Source organism: Halyomorpha halys, unplaced genomic scaffold (assembly GCF_000696795.3).
Source record: "Halyomorpha halys isolate HHAL.00 unplaced genomic scaffold, Hhal_1.1 Scaffold56.1, whole genome shotgun sequence".
Classification (NCBI taxonomy): domain Eukaryota; kingdom Metazoa; phylum Arthropoda; class Insecta; order Hemiptera; family Pentatomidae; genus Halyomorpha; species Halyomorpha halys.
Window position 1 is genome coordinate 74,293 of NW_027115012.1, and position 15,064 is coordinate 89,356.

Sequence of the window (15,064 nt, forward strand, 5' to 3'; positions counted from 1 at the left end):
ATATGGTAGGTAACTATAATGAGGAAAGGGATACGTCTGGAAATTTGTATATGGTTTGAGTCTACTGTCTGATGATTGGGCTCATCAGATTTCGTAATGTCTGTAGTCAGTAAGTTAGAAGTCCTCAGTCTGTGTGCTTTTATATACATACAGAAATTTTATTTATTTATTTTTTATTTTGGTATGAATGTGGTCATTTATCACAATGACTTATTGTTCAAGGTTTTGTCAGTTTCTAATATTTATCAATAAAAAAAAAAAATTTAATTTTCGTATATATATATTTTTTTGGCAGTATAAGATATTAATCGCTCGTAAATTATACAGGGACGACTCTGTTGAATAGTAGTCCATTAAGAGGAGTTGAGAAGGACGTTCACGAAGGACGAAAGCTTGACCCAAAATGGATGATTAAGGACGAAAAGTATAAATAGAGAAGAAGGACCGAGTCGCTCAAAACACTATTGGGCAGTAGCGGTGAGTGGCTAAGTCCCTCCCAGTTGGCTACAGACCAACATATAGCCCACACAATTTATGTAGCTGTGCCTTCTCTTACTGGCAGTTAACTTGTTAACTAAGGCAGTATCCTGCCCAACCAATGTCCTTAGTCAGGATAATAAGGGTCCTTCGGGAGTGAGCAACGGCCGTCGCACTGTGCCCTCAGTCAAATAGTTTTTGAGATATAGATTTTTCCAAATAAATTCTCTAACTACTGATCTTTCAGTACGTCCCATACAACATTTTTATAAAATGTTATATCTCGAAAACTATTAAACGTAAATAACTCTATTAGGGCTCATATTTTAGCAAATTTTCTCTTCTTTAAATGACGTTCTCTTAGGTTTTCTTGTGTTGTTCTTACTTTTTGAGATATAGAGCTCCGAATGGAAAATTAATTTTTTTTTATCGCTTTGAAACATCCACCATTTTTTATTCCCCCTACCTATACTTGGTAGACTCATGAATTTTGACTAGTAATTATACATAGGTTTCATTAAAGTAATCAAAAATTGGGATGAGATAACTGTGCTTTTTCTCCTCTTGGGCTCTTGTACTATTAGAGTAATGAGAATAGAACTGTGCTATTTATAAAGATGCATTCATTTTTCACGGATTACTTTGAGAACTGCTGCCCTAAGGTTTTGAATATATCAAAACTCTAGATTCGACTTACACCACTTTTGCACTCAACATCTCAGTTTTACTAGACCCTACCAGATATTAGAATGTATTTCAAAAATACAATGAAACACTGTTTTTTTTTTCAAAATATACAAAAAATTCATGGGCCAAATTTTAATTAATTAGAGATATCTCTGTTTTGTTTATTTTCTCCAGACTATTATAATTTTTTTTTTAAATTTATTTATTGCTATTTACAATTTCAAATATATACTACGAATAAATTTGATGTTAGTTATACAACGGTATAAAATAGACAAGTGGAGAATCTACCCATTGATAAAACTCCAATAACATTTCTAGTGGAGAAGACCTGGAGACCATCTTCTTTTCAGACGCTTAGGAGGATTGATGATGAAAGTGAAACCAAGTCAGAAACTAATGCATGGGGTGGTTTGGAAGTTTACCCTGGAAGGATTGGTATCTGGTCCTTGCCAAATCGACAAAATATGAAACATTTAGGTTCTAATGGATGACATTATTCATGGCAAAGTAGGGAGCATTAAGGATTTGGACAATTTGCTTGGATACGATAGGAATTTGATAGTTTAATGGAGCCCCAAAGCTCAACTCTGTAAATCCAGATAGACCTTATTATAGTCACATAAATAAATCTTTTGAAATTAGTTGGAAGTAATTTCCTGTCTTTTCATTATTGTATAAGGATTTCAAGTTAGTCGTTTATCCATACATAGTCCTAAGTAAGACGTATTTGTATCAGGAATAAATGAGGTTATTATTAAAGGTAATGTAGGGCAGGGAGTCTTTGGTTAACAACAAAGGGTAAATGTGATTTGGTGGGATTTATTGGGATTAATTTATATTGATCCTCTTCTTTTGGCACTATTCTTTAAGGGTGGTAATGTGGGATTGGAGTGTTTGGGATACAAGGGAAGGGTCATTATTCACTGAGAATAGACATATGTCATCGGCATGTGTGGTGAGGCTAGTGTGAGGATGTGTTGGGATGTCAGCTGTAAAAACTGTGTAAAGAATAGGGCCAAGGATATTACTCTGAGGTACACCAGAAGACTAAGGAAAGAGGTATGAATAAGCACTGTCGTAATCTACTTATAATAATCTGTTGGAGATACAAGAATGTATAATCAGGAAGTACATAGGGTTTGGAATTTACGGATCTTGTATAGCAGTCCTAGGAGCCAGACATAATCAAAGGCATGTTCTAGATCAAGAAAGACTCCCGAGCAATACATTTCATGCTCCAATGCAGACAAGACGTGAACCACACAATGACTTTGCTGGATATTGGTGTGGGATGTTTGGAATCAAAACTGGTGATCGGGGATTATGTGGATGGAATCTATGATGGGGTGCGGTTTCAAAATGAGTTTCCCAAGGTAAATGAGAGAAAGGACTGTACAAGGATGGGTATTCTGGCAGCTTTTGAGGTTTGGGAATCAGATATAATATTTAATTCTAATTTTACTTATTTTTATCTATTCAGATAAGTCTCAATCGTTTATTTAAAATCATCGGTTTTAAATATTTTGGCTGTATTGTCATTTGCAACTAAATCTGCATTTCATTGACAGAATATTTCAATATAAAAGCAATATTAAAATCATGAAAATTGAGTATGATAAAATCACAATTATTAAACTTGAAGATATTCCATGGGAAAACTACTTGAACTTATGGTCTTCAGAAAAATTAAATTTCTTTTAGGTTTTTGTAAATCACGAAAAATACAAATGGGTTTCCATCTAGTTTTGTAGAATGCCCCTATTATGTATCTATTGAAATTGATAGCGATTGGGATTCAAAATAAAAATTATTTCTATTTTACTAAAATTATCAATAAGTCTTAATCCTAAATAAGTCACGGCACTGAACCCACCATCTTTTCAGAAACATATAACACTTTTTTGCAGCATTTAGTTAAAAAAAATTCTTGGATTAATTAACAAATTGCTTATCATTGTAAAAGTTTTCATTCACAAGCATCTGTGCGTGTAAACACTAAGAAAGTGTATTCATGTTTTCACAAAAGTCTCAAGTTTAGTTCATTTGTGGAAATAACTCAACTACCACATCAAATTTCAGTATTTTTTATAGATATCACTAACAATCTACTGATAGGTTTAAGAAGATATGCAATAACATCTTGTCTCTTAAGATAAATAGGTATATAAGATTTATTATTTCCATACTCAGATTTTTAAATTAAATTCTCTTTTAATAACCTTTTTTTTTTTTGCTAATATATTTTGGAAGGGCAAATTGATAATTGTCTTTATATAATTTATAACTGATTATTTATTATAATTTTTTTCTATATGAGTAGATTAGAATGACAATGGTATTAGTTTAGTTTGGTTTATCTTAAGAGATTAATTGTTTTATAGTCTTACTTGAATGAAATTCTATATAATAATTATATAGTTCATAATAATAGTTAAATATTATTACTAAATCTTGATATGAAATTTTATATATTAAACATATCAGTGTATACATTAACTATTTATTTAATTAATACACATATCAATACTGAACATATACAATTGATTGGAAAAGATGGTCGGGGGATGCGGTCAGCAAAGAAACAACTTAAATAAACAAAAAATATTTATTAATGCCAACATTTCGACCTGATTTTCAATGGTCATTTTCAAACAGGATTCTCCAATCAGTAATCTACGGTCAACTATATACACCTCATTCTGAACATATATATATTTATGGCTTGGAACAAGAACAATCAATATTGAAATTCAGAAAAATTAATCTGAAAAACTGAAATTAAAGATTGAAAAACTATTTCAGTTTGACCTCCAGATTGATAATATCTTTGTTTTAAAAAAATATAAACAAAGAAATTTCATTTTACTTTTAGGGGATTGATCCATAACTTGGGAACTTATGAAGGTTCTAAGTCTTCAAAGTAAATTGCATTTTTTTTCCTTTTGTTTTTGAAATTTGTATTTAAGCTAACAAGTAAATGTGATTTAGGTATAATGAGATAGATGATTCCTAAAGAAATTAACCATTGGTAGCACTTCAATAACATTTCCCAATTAAAAGGTCTTGGAGAAATATCAGGAAGAGGAAGCAAGATTAGAAACTAGTGGGTGTTGTGGTTAGGAGGTTTATAATGGAAGGATTGATATCTAAACCTAATCAATTCACTAAGTACTAAATGTATATTTATATATAATTTCTATCAATCTTTTAATTATTGTATACACATTATACAGTGTATTTATACCTAATATTTTAATACATTAATTTATTTATTCAGTGTATTCACTCATTTACTGGTCTGTAATTATTTTTGTTTATGAATTAGGTTTTACTTACTTATTGGAATTCACGACTAATTATATAAAATACATCTAGTATATGTGAAGTTAGATTATAATGGTATGATACAGACATGAAAGAAACTACCCATCGGTGGCACTATTTCATTAACATTTCTACATTAATAGTTTATAATGGAAGGATTGATATCTGGTTCGGGCTAGATCGGTTACATTTGGACCATTAAGGTCTTTATGGATGATTTTATATTTGACAAAGTAAGGTGCATTAAGAATTTTAAATTGTAAGGGTTTGATATGTGAGGAATTCAATGGTTAAGTAGAGCTTCAAAACTCCACTTTTTAACCTTAACTTAAATCCCAAAAGGCCTTATTATAATCATATAAATCAGTATTTTTAATTAATTTGAAGCTTGGACTATCAGCTTTACACATGTTGTAAGTCAGAATCAATGTGCAGTTATGGTATAAAAAAAAGTAGTACCATGCTTTTCTGAAAGCATTATTTATTTTTATATATAAAAGTTTAATCTTTGACTGACATTATAAAATAAAAATCTAGAAACCGTTAGATTTATAGATGGAAATGTTTGGTTGTTGCTCTAAGCCACATACTTGATGAAATGATAAAAAACAATAAAAATTCAATACATATTTTATTTATGTATTTTATAAAATTTGAAAATAATCAAATAGTTTTGTCTGTGATATATCAATATTTATAAACAATTAATATTTACATAGCACTAATATTCATATACCGTTAATATTTAAGGATTATTCTGTTGGTTGAACTATTGTCTTCAAAAGGTTAAAATGTTCTGTTGGTAAATCTGAGTAGTGCATCCTGTTTCATCATCCTTTAGATAGATATTTGAGTCGAAAGATGATTTCTGCAAATATAAATAAAAATATCAGATTATAGTGTTAGTTTATTAAATACTGCAAGACTTGCCCCATACTAGGAATAAATAAAGTGTTATATATTAAATAAATTCAGTCTAAAATTACTAATTGTAGACATTTATTTTACTATGTTACACAACTCTATACAAACCATCATCAAGTTTATTATTATCTAATTAAAATTAGGTTACCTTTACTTAAAGGTATAAAATAAGGTTAAATTGGTTAAATGTATCAAATAAGGTTAACATTTATTGGTTAAAGGTATGAAATAAGTTTATAAGTGTAAGATTGTAAAATAAATGCTAACAATTAGATTGCTGAAGTGTTTTTAGCCAAATATTTCAATGTGCCATCAGTGCATCACTTTGTATTTTTATGTTTACTTCTTTATTGGGATTAAATTAAATGACTCCAAACATCACTGGTATTTATCACTGTTGTTGGTGTTGTTGAAGTCAGGGTTATAATATGAGAGACGGTTATTTATCTATCATATGGCATGAAAAATGAATTCATGCACTAATTTCAGGAATAAATGTACAATATATTTTAATGCCAATTATATTAATCACATAATTATATTATATTTACAATTACGATTATGTTTTTAATGTTTCCCCATGATCTTCAAGAATTTCTTTTATCAAGTGAAATTTTTGCAAAGATGTAAGCTCTAAATACTATTTATTTAAAGAAACTTATCTAAATTGTTTTCAGTTACACTGTAGCCGTGAGTTCAACCAACTCCTGTGGGTTCTTGAAGCCCTCCTGGGGTCCACCCAGTCTCTTAAATTGGGTACTCTTAATTGTGTAAAAATCTGGTGGTCGAGCGTGATCACCTCCTTACACAACCGCTGGTCTAGTAACTAGTACTTTCTTTCAAAGTACTGAACCCCTGACCCGTCATGGGTTGTAGTGGTACAAATCTTTATTATTTTTTTTAACTTATGTATTTATTTAAAGTAAGTTATTCAATACAAATATTCTTCCAAGCACTAATCTAGTAGCCAAACTTTTATATTACAAAATAATAGTAACTGTTGAAAATTGTTTGTTGCCTGTTTATAAATAAATAATTAAGACTCGGTTTATGTTTTATTGTATATGGTAAAGTTTCAACCCAATAATATCGGCCTTCAAAAGAGCTAAAATTGAAACAAAAATACAAGAGATAATTTAAACTTGTTTAAAGGGTAACATAAATAAAAATTGAAATAATAAGAGGGATACAATATAATTATTGAAAATCAAAAGTACCTGTCAGTTACATTTTAATTCTTGTTACTTTTACTGTCAGTCAAAACTTTAAGAAAATCTTTGAATTTTTTTAAAAATAAAATTTGACATGTTTAGGTAAAATTAATAAAAATTAAAATAGCTCTTTCAATGGAGCATTGATATAAAAACCATATAAAATAATACACTTTTAGTGGAACATAGTAAAAAATAAAGTTAACTCCTATCACCGATAGAACCTATAAAGACACAACTTGTGAGTAGGAGGTTAATAGATCCTTAACTATTTTTTGTATTTATTCAATTAAAAAACTTCACCTAAGTCTTTAAAGCTGCTTCTAAAAATCTCTAATAATGATCAGATTAACCTAAGAAAGAATATTAAAATGAAGTTTAAGGAAATTCTCCTTATTTTAAACAAGTTATTTGTATTTTAACATAGTTGACAACAATATATATTATTGTATTTTAAATGTGGATTAATAAGAAGAAGAATAATTGCTATATCATAAATGCAATTAAATTTATTTAAAAAATGAATAATGAGTTTGCCTGATGACAGAGCAATGGACCCAAGACATTGTATACAGATAATGTAAAATTTGTAAAATGATACAAACATTTCAATGGAAGATTTTTTGACTCCAACTGATAAAAAAATCTAATAATTTCTGTTTTGCTTCTTTTCTTCCGGACAGTGGTGATATTTAAAACAATTACTCTCACAGAAAATATTTTTTCAAAAATATTTTATACATTCTCTTGGAAACTAGGAATGACATAAGGCTTTAGTTTAGTGTGTTATAAGACATATTTTTTAAAAGAAACCAAAATACTGAGAAAGCTTACGTTTATTTGACTAGGTTCAGAAATCTTTGAACATTTTTACTAAGTTTTCAACCAATTCAGCGCAAACCCTCTGAATATCACCACTGCTTATGCATGTTTAATGTAGACATATACTTTTGGCATAAACTTAAAAAAAAATGTAGGAATCAATAAATAATTGCTATTCGATAACATGATTATCTTCGAACATTGATCAACTTATAAAGTTTCTAACATATATTTTTACTTAAAGTTGGCCAATATTTTGTTTTATTTAACTTTATTTTTAATTATAACATTTAGATTAAGATAGTTTATCAAAATTATGATTAGCTCATAATTAAAAAATAAATTACATCTAAGTAAAGTAATGAAGTGAAGTGAAGAGAACTTTACTCATCTAATTTTTGTAACTAAGCAATATATTTCATTTCTTTTTAAAGCTATACAATAAAAAAATTATTTTGACCACACCCCCAACCAACTTCTCCTCGTACGTCATCTATGGTCAACTATCTCTCATAATTAAAAAAATTATTCTTTGTGTAAGTATTCATTTAATCATCAAAATTAAAAAAACAAAACATTTATATCAGGATTAATATTATAAAATTTATTAGAAAATATAAAATTTAAGAGCGAACAGCCACAAAGCCTTCTTTCTGTTAAGAATACTAAAATCCCAAAGATTTTTATGGAAAGTACTCTGTACAATTACAGGAGCAATCTGGGATCAGAGCCTTAACATATGGAGTAAAAGAACTAACAGTGAACTGCTTGCCGAAACTGGTAAGTCAATACTCCATGATATGAAGGCTAGGAGGTTAAGAGGGGTAGGACATGTGGCTCGAAGCAATCCATCAGGACGCCTCTACACATTAATTATTGCCAGTACAGTTGGCAAGAGACCATGTGGGAAGCCAAAAATGGCTAACCTGGAAAGCAGTAACCCAAGACAGACGGCTGTGGGGAAGGCTGCTTTGGGCGGTCAAAGATCTACAAGGTCTATAGAGCAAACCGAAAAAAATATATAAAATTTATTACCTTTAATGACATCTGTAAAGTAGTTTTTAATGAAAGAAAATCATTTACCATTTTTTTCTTCATAGACAAACAAAATGTACAAATTGGCTGGTTCTCTGCTGTGTAAAAATTAGTCTGAAGAAGTAAGCATGGCTGGTCAACTGGTCCTGTAAAGAACAATTAATATAATAAAAATACAAAGACAGATAATTATTATTAATTTATAATATAATATAAATTGGTATTGTTTATTAAAAAAAAATAACTGCAAGGTTTGGTGCAATATCCTTATTTCTTATTTAGAACCTCCTAAATATCTTAAAAATAAACATATGGCCAACAATCTCTAGTTTGAATCCTTATCGAACAGATGGTGCCAATGTTGTGACATGGAACTTTTGTTTAAATTTGAAAAAAAAAGAAGCTAAATTTATGTTAAAAGAGATCCAAGGAAACCTTCAAAAATTAAGAATCTTAGTGAATGCACTTGTTCTCAGAGATGGGCAAAGTTTAGCTATAATTGAAAATAATAGCTAATATTGCCATGGTTACGACCCTTATTCATGAATGAACCATTGATAAATAAATATCGTATCCATGGCAATTTTAGCTATTAGTTTCATAGTTGCCCAACTCTGCAATTGGATTATTAAAAAAAAAATCCTTGAAATTGTCTATATGAAATGAGACTGAAGATTTTTATTTATAAGGTTATTTTATTTTTTATTAAGGCCAGCAGCGTGGTCCCTCCCCACTCGAGAATAAATAAAAAGGTGCTAAACCCCACAATGCTACCTCTGTACACAGCAGACCTCCTTTTTCCTATCCTTCCTTAAAATATTTTCAGGTAAAACAAAGCTAATCTGTAAATAAACTATATATATTTAGTTATATTATACAATGTTTAGTTTAATAAAGATCAATAAATTGGAGGACAAAAAAAAAGAAAACAATCTTTTAAGGAGTTAATAATATATAAGTTATTATCCATATACATAAGTTATTTTCTGTTGGTTTATATTCCGCATATATGATTAAAATTTCAATTTATGTTTGTAATTTAGATCATATTTATGCATGTATTTGTGTTTATATTAATGTGATAATAGTAATTTTTGTATGTATGTATCTGAGAAGATAGTTGATCATGGATAATATATATGAGGAGAAGATGGTTGGGGGGCTCGGTCAGAATATAACACAAATAAGTTAAAATGACTTATTTAATAGTGCCAACATTTCGGCCAGAATTTCTTGCTTTTATCAGGTCTAAGAACAAAGAACAAGATAACAACCAACGAATACAAAAAATATAAACAGAATATCATATAGTAAATAATTGTACAGAATTACATTAATAAAAATAAAGTGATGAAAAAAGGGGAAAATAAAATGTATATATAGATAATTGAATAAGTAAGTAAAAGTAACATAATTAAGGAAATAAAATAAAAATTTGAAGTTATATAATTCAAACGAATATGAGTATTTTAATTTATTAATAATTTAAAAATTAAAATTATGGAAATAAAAAAAAAATAAAAAATAAAAATAAGAGAAAGAAAATATATGTAGCTAATGAAATGGTTACATATTTCATATGCACTCTAGCAACTCTGAGTAAGCGTCCAGCGCTCTTTCTCTGACAATATACCCTTTTCATGAGAGATTATATCATGCACGACTGAGGCTGCAATAAAAATATTCAAGTTGTTAGGATTTTTCTCATGTGCCTCAAGTGTATTTAATCCATAAAAATGTTTTGTTTGTTTTTGTTTCCCAAGGAAAAAATTAGCAGAACTAGGGTAACGTAGTTTTGAAGAGGCAGAACTTCATTAGGAATGTATTATTTACTTTGAATTGTATTTTGATACTATAAGTGTATATTAGGGTGGTATTTTCATGTTTTCACTACATTGCTGCGCCACGCCCACTATTATTATGATTTTGTGCTCTGTTCCAGTAGAGCGAATAAAAAAACAAAAAAGCATTGCCAGCAGTGCAAGACCGATATGTCCCAATCATACGGCGTTCACTTGTACCAGTTGTGCACAAGACATTTCTTCAAACTGAGCATTTTTTTCTTTTAAGATTAGTGTTATGTTCTTATTATATGATATATCTTTATTTTGATAATTTTTATAACTTTGTCTGTCTCAAAATATCATTTTGTGTTTATCACAATTTTATAATTATGTTTTCTTTTTGAATTTTTAAACTAGTTTACTCTTGTATCAAAATAATTTTTTTTTATATGCTTAAATAAACCTTATCTAAATAAAAATTATACATTTTAAAAAATGTGATCAAGAGCTTTAATTAAAAAATGTGAGAAAAAGTCTCACACACGGCCACCCGTGTTAAAATCAATCTAGCGACTGATGACGGGTTTAATGTAAAACGTTTTAACATTCTAGATGTTAAAATTATAACATTGTGAGCAGACTATTTTAAAGTTCATGTTATATGTTAAAAAAAAAAAATCAGAGGAGCTTAAAGCATATTTTCTCGACAACTTGTTTTGTAACTTTGTAATCTTTCAAAGATAATAAAATCTCCAACAGCTTTGTCAGATTATCTTTCCTCTACCTCATTCGTTCCTCGTTTCCTACCTTATTTTTTATCATTCCTTTATTTTTTTCTCTTTTTTTTTTATTAGAGTTAAATAACGTCCAAAACAAAAGAGCACAAACCAAACACCACGAGCAACTAATCTATCAATATGACAACCGACAAAATGTTGTGCAGTTCAGTAATTAGTTATAGTTGAAACTAATAGCTAAAATTGCTATGGATACGATATTTATTTATCAATGATTCATTCGTGAATAAGGGTCGTATCCATGGCAATTTGAGCTATAGCTATCTTTTGCCCATCTCTGCTTAGGGATATATGTAAAATTATAGAAATAGTGCATCTAATCAAGTTCGTGGAATGAGATAATGATGGCATTGAGGCTTAAAGATGTCTTTTTTTCAGAGTAGGCTGAATTATTAGTTGACTTTACTATGACTTCGTCAACTATATGGAGAGTTTTAGTACATTTATTACATAAGCAAAGAATCTTATTCTGTGAAAGAATTTATGTATTTTAAATAACTAATAAATTCAATCTGTTTTTTAAATTTAGTTCATCATAAATAATTGTAAAAGGTATAATTTTAAAGTAGAAAACCTTTGTTGTATAAATATTGGAAATTTTTTTTTTGTTATGTCATTTTAACAACTTTTTATTTTATTCTATTATGTTTTTTCCTTTATACAATAAATCTATTCTTTTTATAAAACAAATCTGTACTGTATAACCCATGGAGGGTCAGGGGTGCAGTACTGTAAGGAAGTATTGTTATTAAGCCAATGGTTGTTCAAGGAGGTGATAAGGTCAGAATCACACTCAACCACCAGATTTATCCCTTATTGAGAGTAACCACTTTTTGAGGCTGGGTGGGTTCTGGTGGACTCCCAAACCCACAGGATTGACTCGTCTGTAGTAACAGAATAAATAATTATCTATAAATAATAAGAGCCGGAATAAAACCCGGGTCCTTGGTACTATAATCTCCTGTTTTTATTATATTGCCATAAGTAATATATATGTATATTTGTACTACATAAAAAAGTGATGCCAAATTTCATTGAATAAATGTAAAAAAAATAAAAATAAATTATTAATGTGACCTTTCTGTATATATCATTTTTTTTTCTAAATCATATTTATTTCTACCAAATTAAAGAGCAAGCTGACAAAAAAAAAAGAAAAAAAATATTAATCTTTATGTAGTAATATTACTTCATATTATTTTTATCTTATTTTAATTTTTTTAAAAAAATTATACATTTTGTAACAGTTTATCACTTGTTGATTAGTCATATTGCCTTTTGGTAGGTATTCATCCTCCGATGAATAAATGTTGTAATATCTGAGCTGTCTCATATTATTACTGATATAAATAGCATGAACAATTTTCTTTGTCCAATTATATATTATTTTGATATTTGATGATAATTGATTTCTTTATTATCTAAATTGTATTATAATTTATAGTGGAAATATGTAAAAGTATAGGTTAAATTGAATTGGTGTAATCAAAAGTTTTCATGGTCACTTAAAAAAGATAATTTTAATAATGCTTTTTACCAGCAATTAACTGTGAAGCAAGGTGTGCGATATAGCTTGAAGCTAGCCGAAGTGTTTCAATCTTAGATAACTTTCGGTCTGCTGGTTCTGTAGGTATCAAAGATCTAAGGAGAGTAAATGCTGAATTGACACTGAAACAAAAAAAAAAATAATAAAAAGGAATCTTTTTTTGGAAGATTATTGATTGACCGTATGTAAAGATGAAAGGAATATGGTCCGGGTGCAGTCAAAAAATCTCAAATAGTAGAATTATACTATTTTATTGAGCCAACGTTTCGCCCCACGTTGCAGGGCTTCGTCAGGGCTATTTTGATAAATTGTGGGGCGAAACGTTGGCTCAATAAAATAGTATATTCTACTATTTGAGTTTTTTTGACTGCACTCGGACCATATTCCTTGAATCTCTTTTTGTTTTTATTTGATATTTATTTATTCTTATTACCCCTCATTTTCTCCAAAACTTTTCCGCATATTTGATTTCTTTAACTATTTTTCTTATTTATTTTATGTTATATTTTTTTAGTCTATTATAATTTTTATTTAAAGTGAAAAGTTTCATTTAAAGTAAAATGCAAAATGTCGCTTAAGCTATTATACCTTGTAAGTCCAAAACAAATTTATAAAAAAATCTGTAAATCATTCTAGAGATATTTGAAAGAATTTTCCAGAATTTTTCTTTCAGATGAGATAACATTTGTAGTATGTTATATCTATAAAATAAATAGATCTATTTGATCAATCCAAGTAATATATTTTAACTCTTCTGTTGAACAGATCTAGTACCTTGGACTACATCTGGAACAAACGACAAGCTTAGAATCCTCATACAGGTCTGAAAAGACAGTAATCTGTGCTTTGATTCCGACTATTACAACACTTACTAGACAAATAGTCTAAATTTCCAATCCATTACAAAAGACTGATCTACATGACTATAAGGCCTATCTGAACATACATAGTTGAGCTTTGGGGTTCTATTAAACCTTCAAATTCCTTGCGTATATAAAAAGCCCCAATACTCCTTACTTTATCACAAAATCATCCATGAAGAACTTAATAGTCTTTCTAGAATAGTTCATTGATAATTTATATTTGCTGTTTTTTTTTAGTTTTTTTTTTTATTATGTTACTATTTTTCCTATATGATTCCTTAAGAGTTTTCTAATTATTAAGCCTTTCATAAAAATTAAGGAAAATATTTAAAGCTAAATAAGAGAAATAAAATACAATTTCAAAATAAGTAATAACCATCACGTAAGTGAGAGTCACTGCATATTTGATAGTTTTTAATCAAATTAGTAATGTTAAAAGAAAAAAATACTTTAATTTAAGATAATTTACTAGACAAACAGTCTAAACTTCCAGACTGATCTACATGACTGTAATAAGGCCTATCAGGACATATGGAGTTGAGGCTTTGGGGCTCCACTAAACCTTCAAATTCTTCTAATATCCAATTCCAATAGTTTGTAAAATCTTTGGTAAAATCCTCAATGCTGCTTACTTTGTCACAAATAAAATCATCCATAAAGACCTCAATGTTCCATATTTAACCTATCTAGCCCAAACCTGATATCATCCCTTCCATTATAAACTCCCTAATCACCCAAACCCACTAGTTTCTAACTATACTTCCTCCTCCATTCCTGATGATTCTCGAAGACACCTGAAAAGAAGATGGCCTCAAGAACTTCTAATGTAGAAATGTTATGAGTGTGCTACCAACTGATAGTTTCTCTGCAAGCCTGTATCATAACATTATAATCTAGCATCATATATATTAGATGAGTTTTTATGTATGTTAATAAGTTAATAAATATATTTTAACTAATTCAAAAGGCTTATTGTAATTTTCTTATGTTATATTTAGATCTTCATCAATTGTTATTGAAAGTAACTCGAGTTGATTTGAGATTTTGAGAAAAAAAAATAAAAAAAAATAGATATACTTTGTTTTTTCAATTTGCAGGATTTTCATCAGGGCTGAATCATGATAAATGGTGAATCTCTATTTTTTTCTAACATCTGCATGTTATACTAAAATATGATGAATTATCTTCCTACAATACATTACATTATAAAAATTATTATAGTTCATTATTTTACCTCATTGTTCTACAACGCTCTCTAGCATTAGCTTGATTCCTCTGCTTGCCAATATCTCCAGTATACCTCCTACTACAACTGTTCATACCTATAATTACAAATCATTCATGATCATAATGCTACAGGCTACAGGAATAATATAAATAGATTACTTATAACTTTTTGCATTAATTTAATATTCAATTTGTAAACAAGTAATATAATTACTGTTTAATATTTCAAAGAAAATATAGCTATAGTGAAAATTAGTTATTTAAGTCATTTTACGATCCAAAGTTTTTTGTTAACTGCAGGAGTGCCCTTCTTTTTTGTCCCCTAAGAGGGATGTCCCATGAGCATTTATCTCATGGTCGATGA

At 28.8% G+C, this 15,064-nt stretch overlaps 1 protein-coding gene across 1 annotated transcript; it reads right to left on the minus strand.

Moving 5' to 3' along the window:
* Nucleotides 1-5,167: 5,167 nt before the first annotated feature.
* LOC136796935 (transcription factor 15-like) lies at nt 5,168-14,793 on the minus strand. The gene is made up of 4 exons (XM_067052114.1): nt 14,708-14,793; nt 12,602-12,732; nt 8,532-8,629; nt 5,168-5,359 (listed from the first exon to the last, which is right to left on the minus strand). The coding sequence occupies exons 1-4, from the start codon at nt 14,791-14,793 to the stop codon at nt 5,270-5,272; spliced, it is 405 nt and encodes a 134-aa protein (XP_066908215.1). The 3' UTR covers nt 5,168-5,269.
* Between the last annotated feature and the right edge of the window lie 271 nt (nt 14,794-15,064).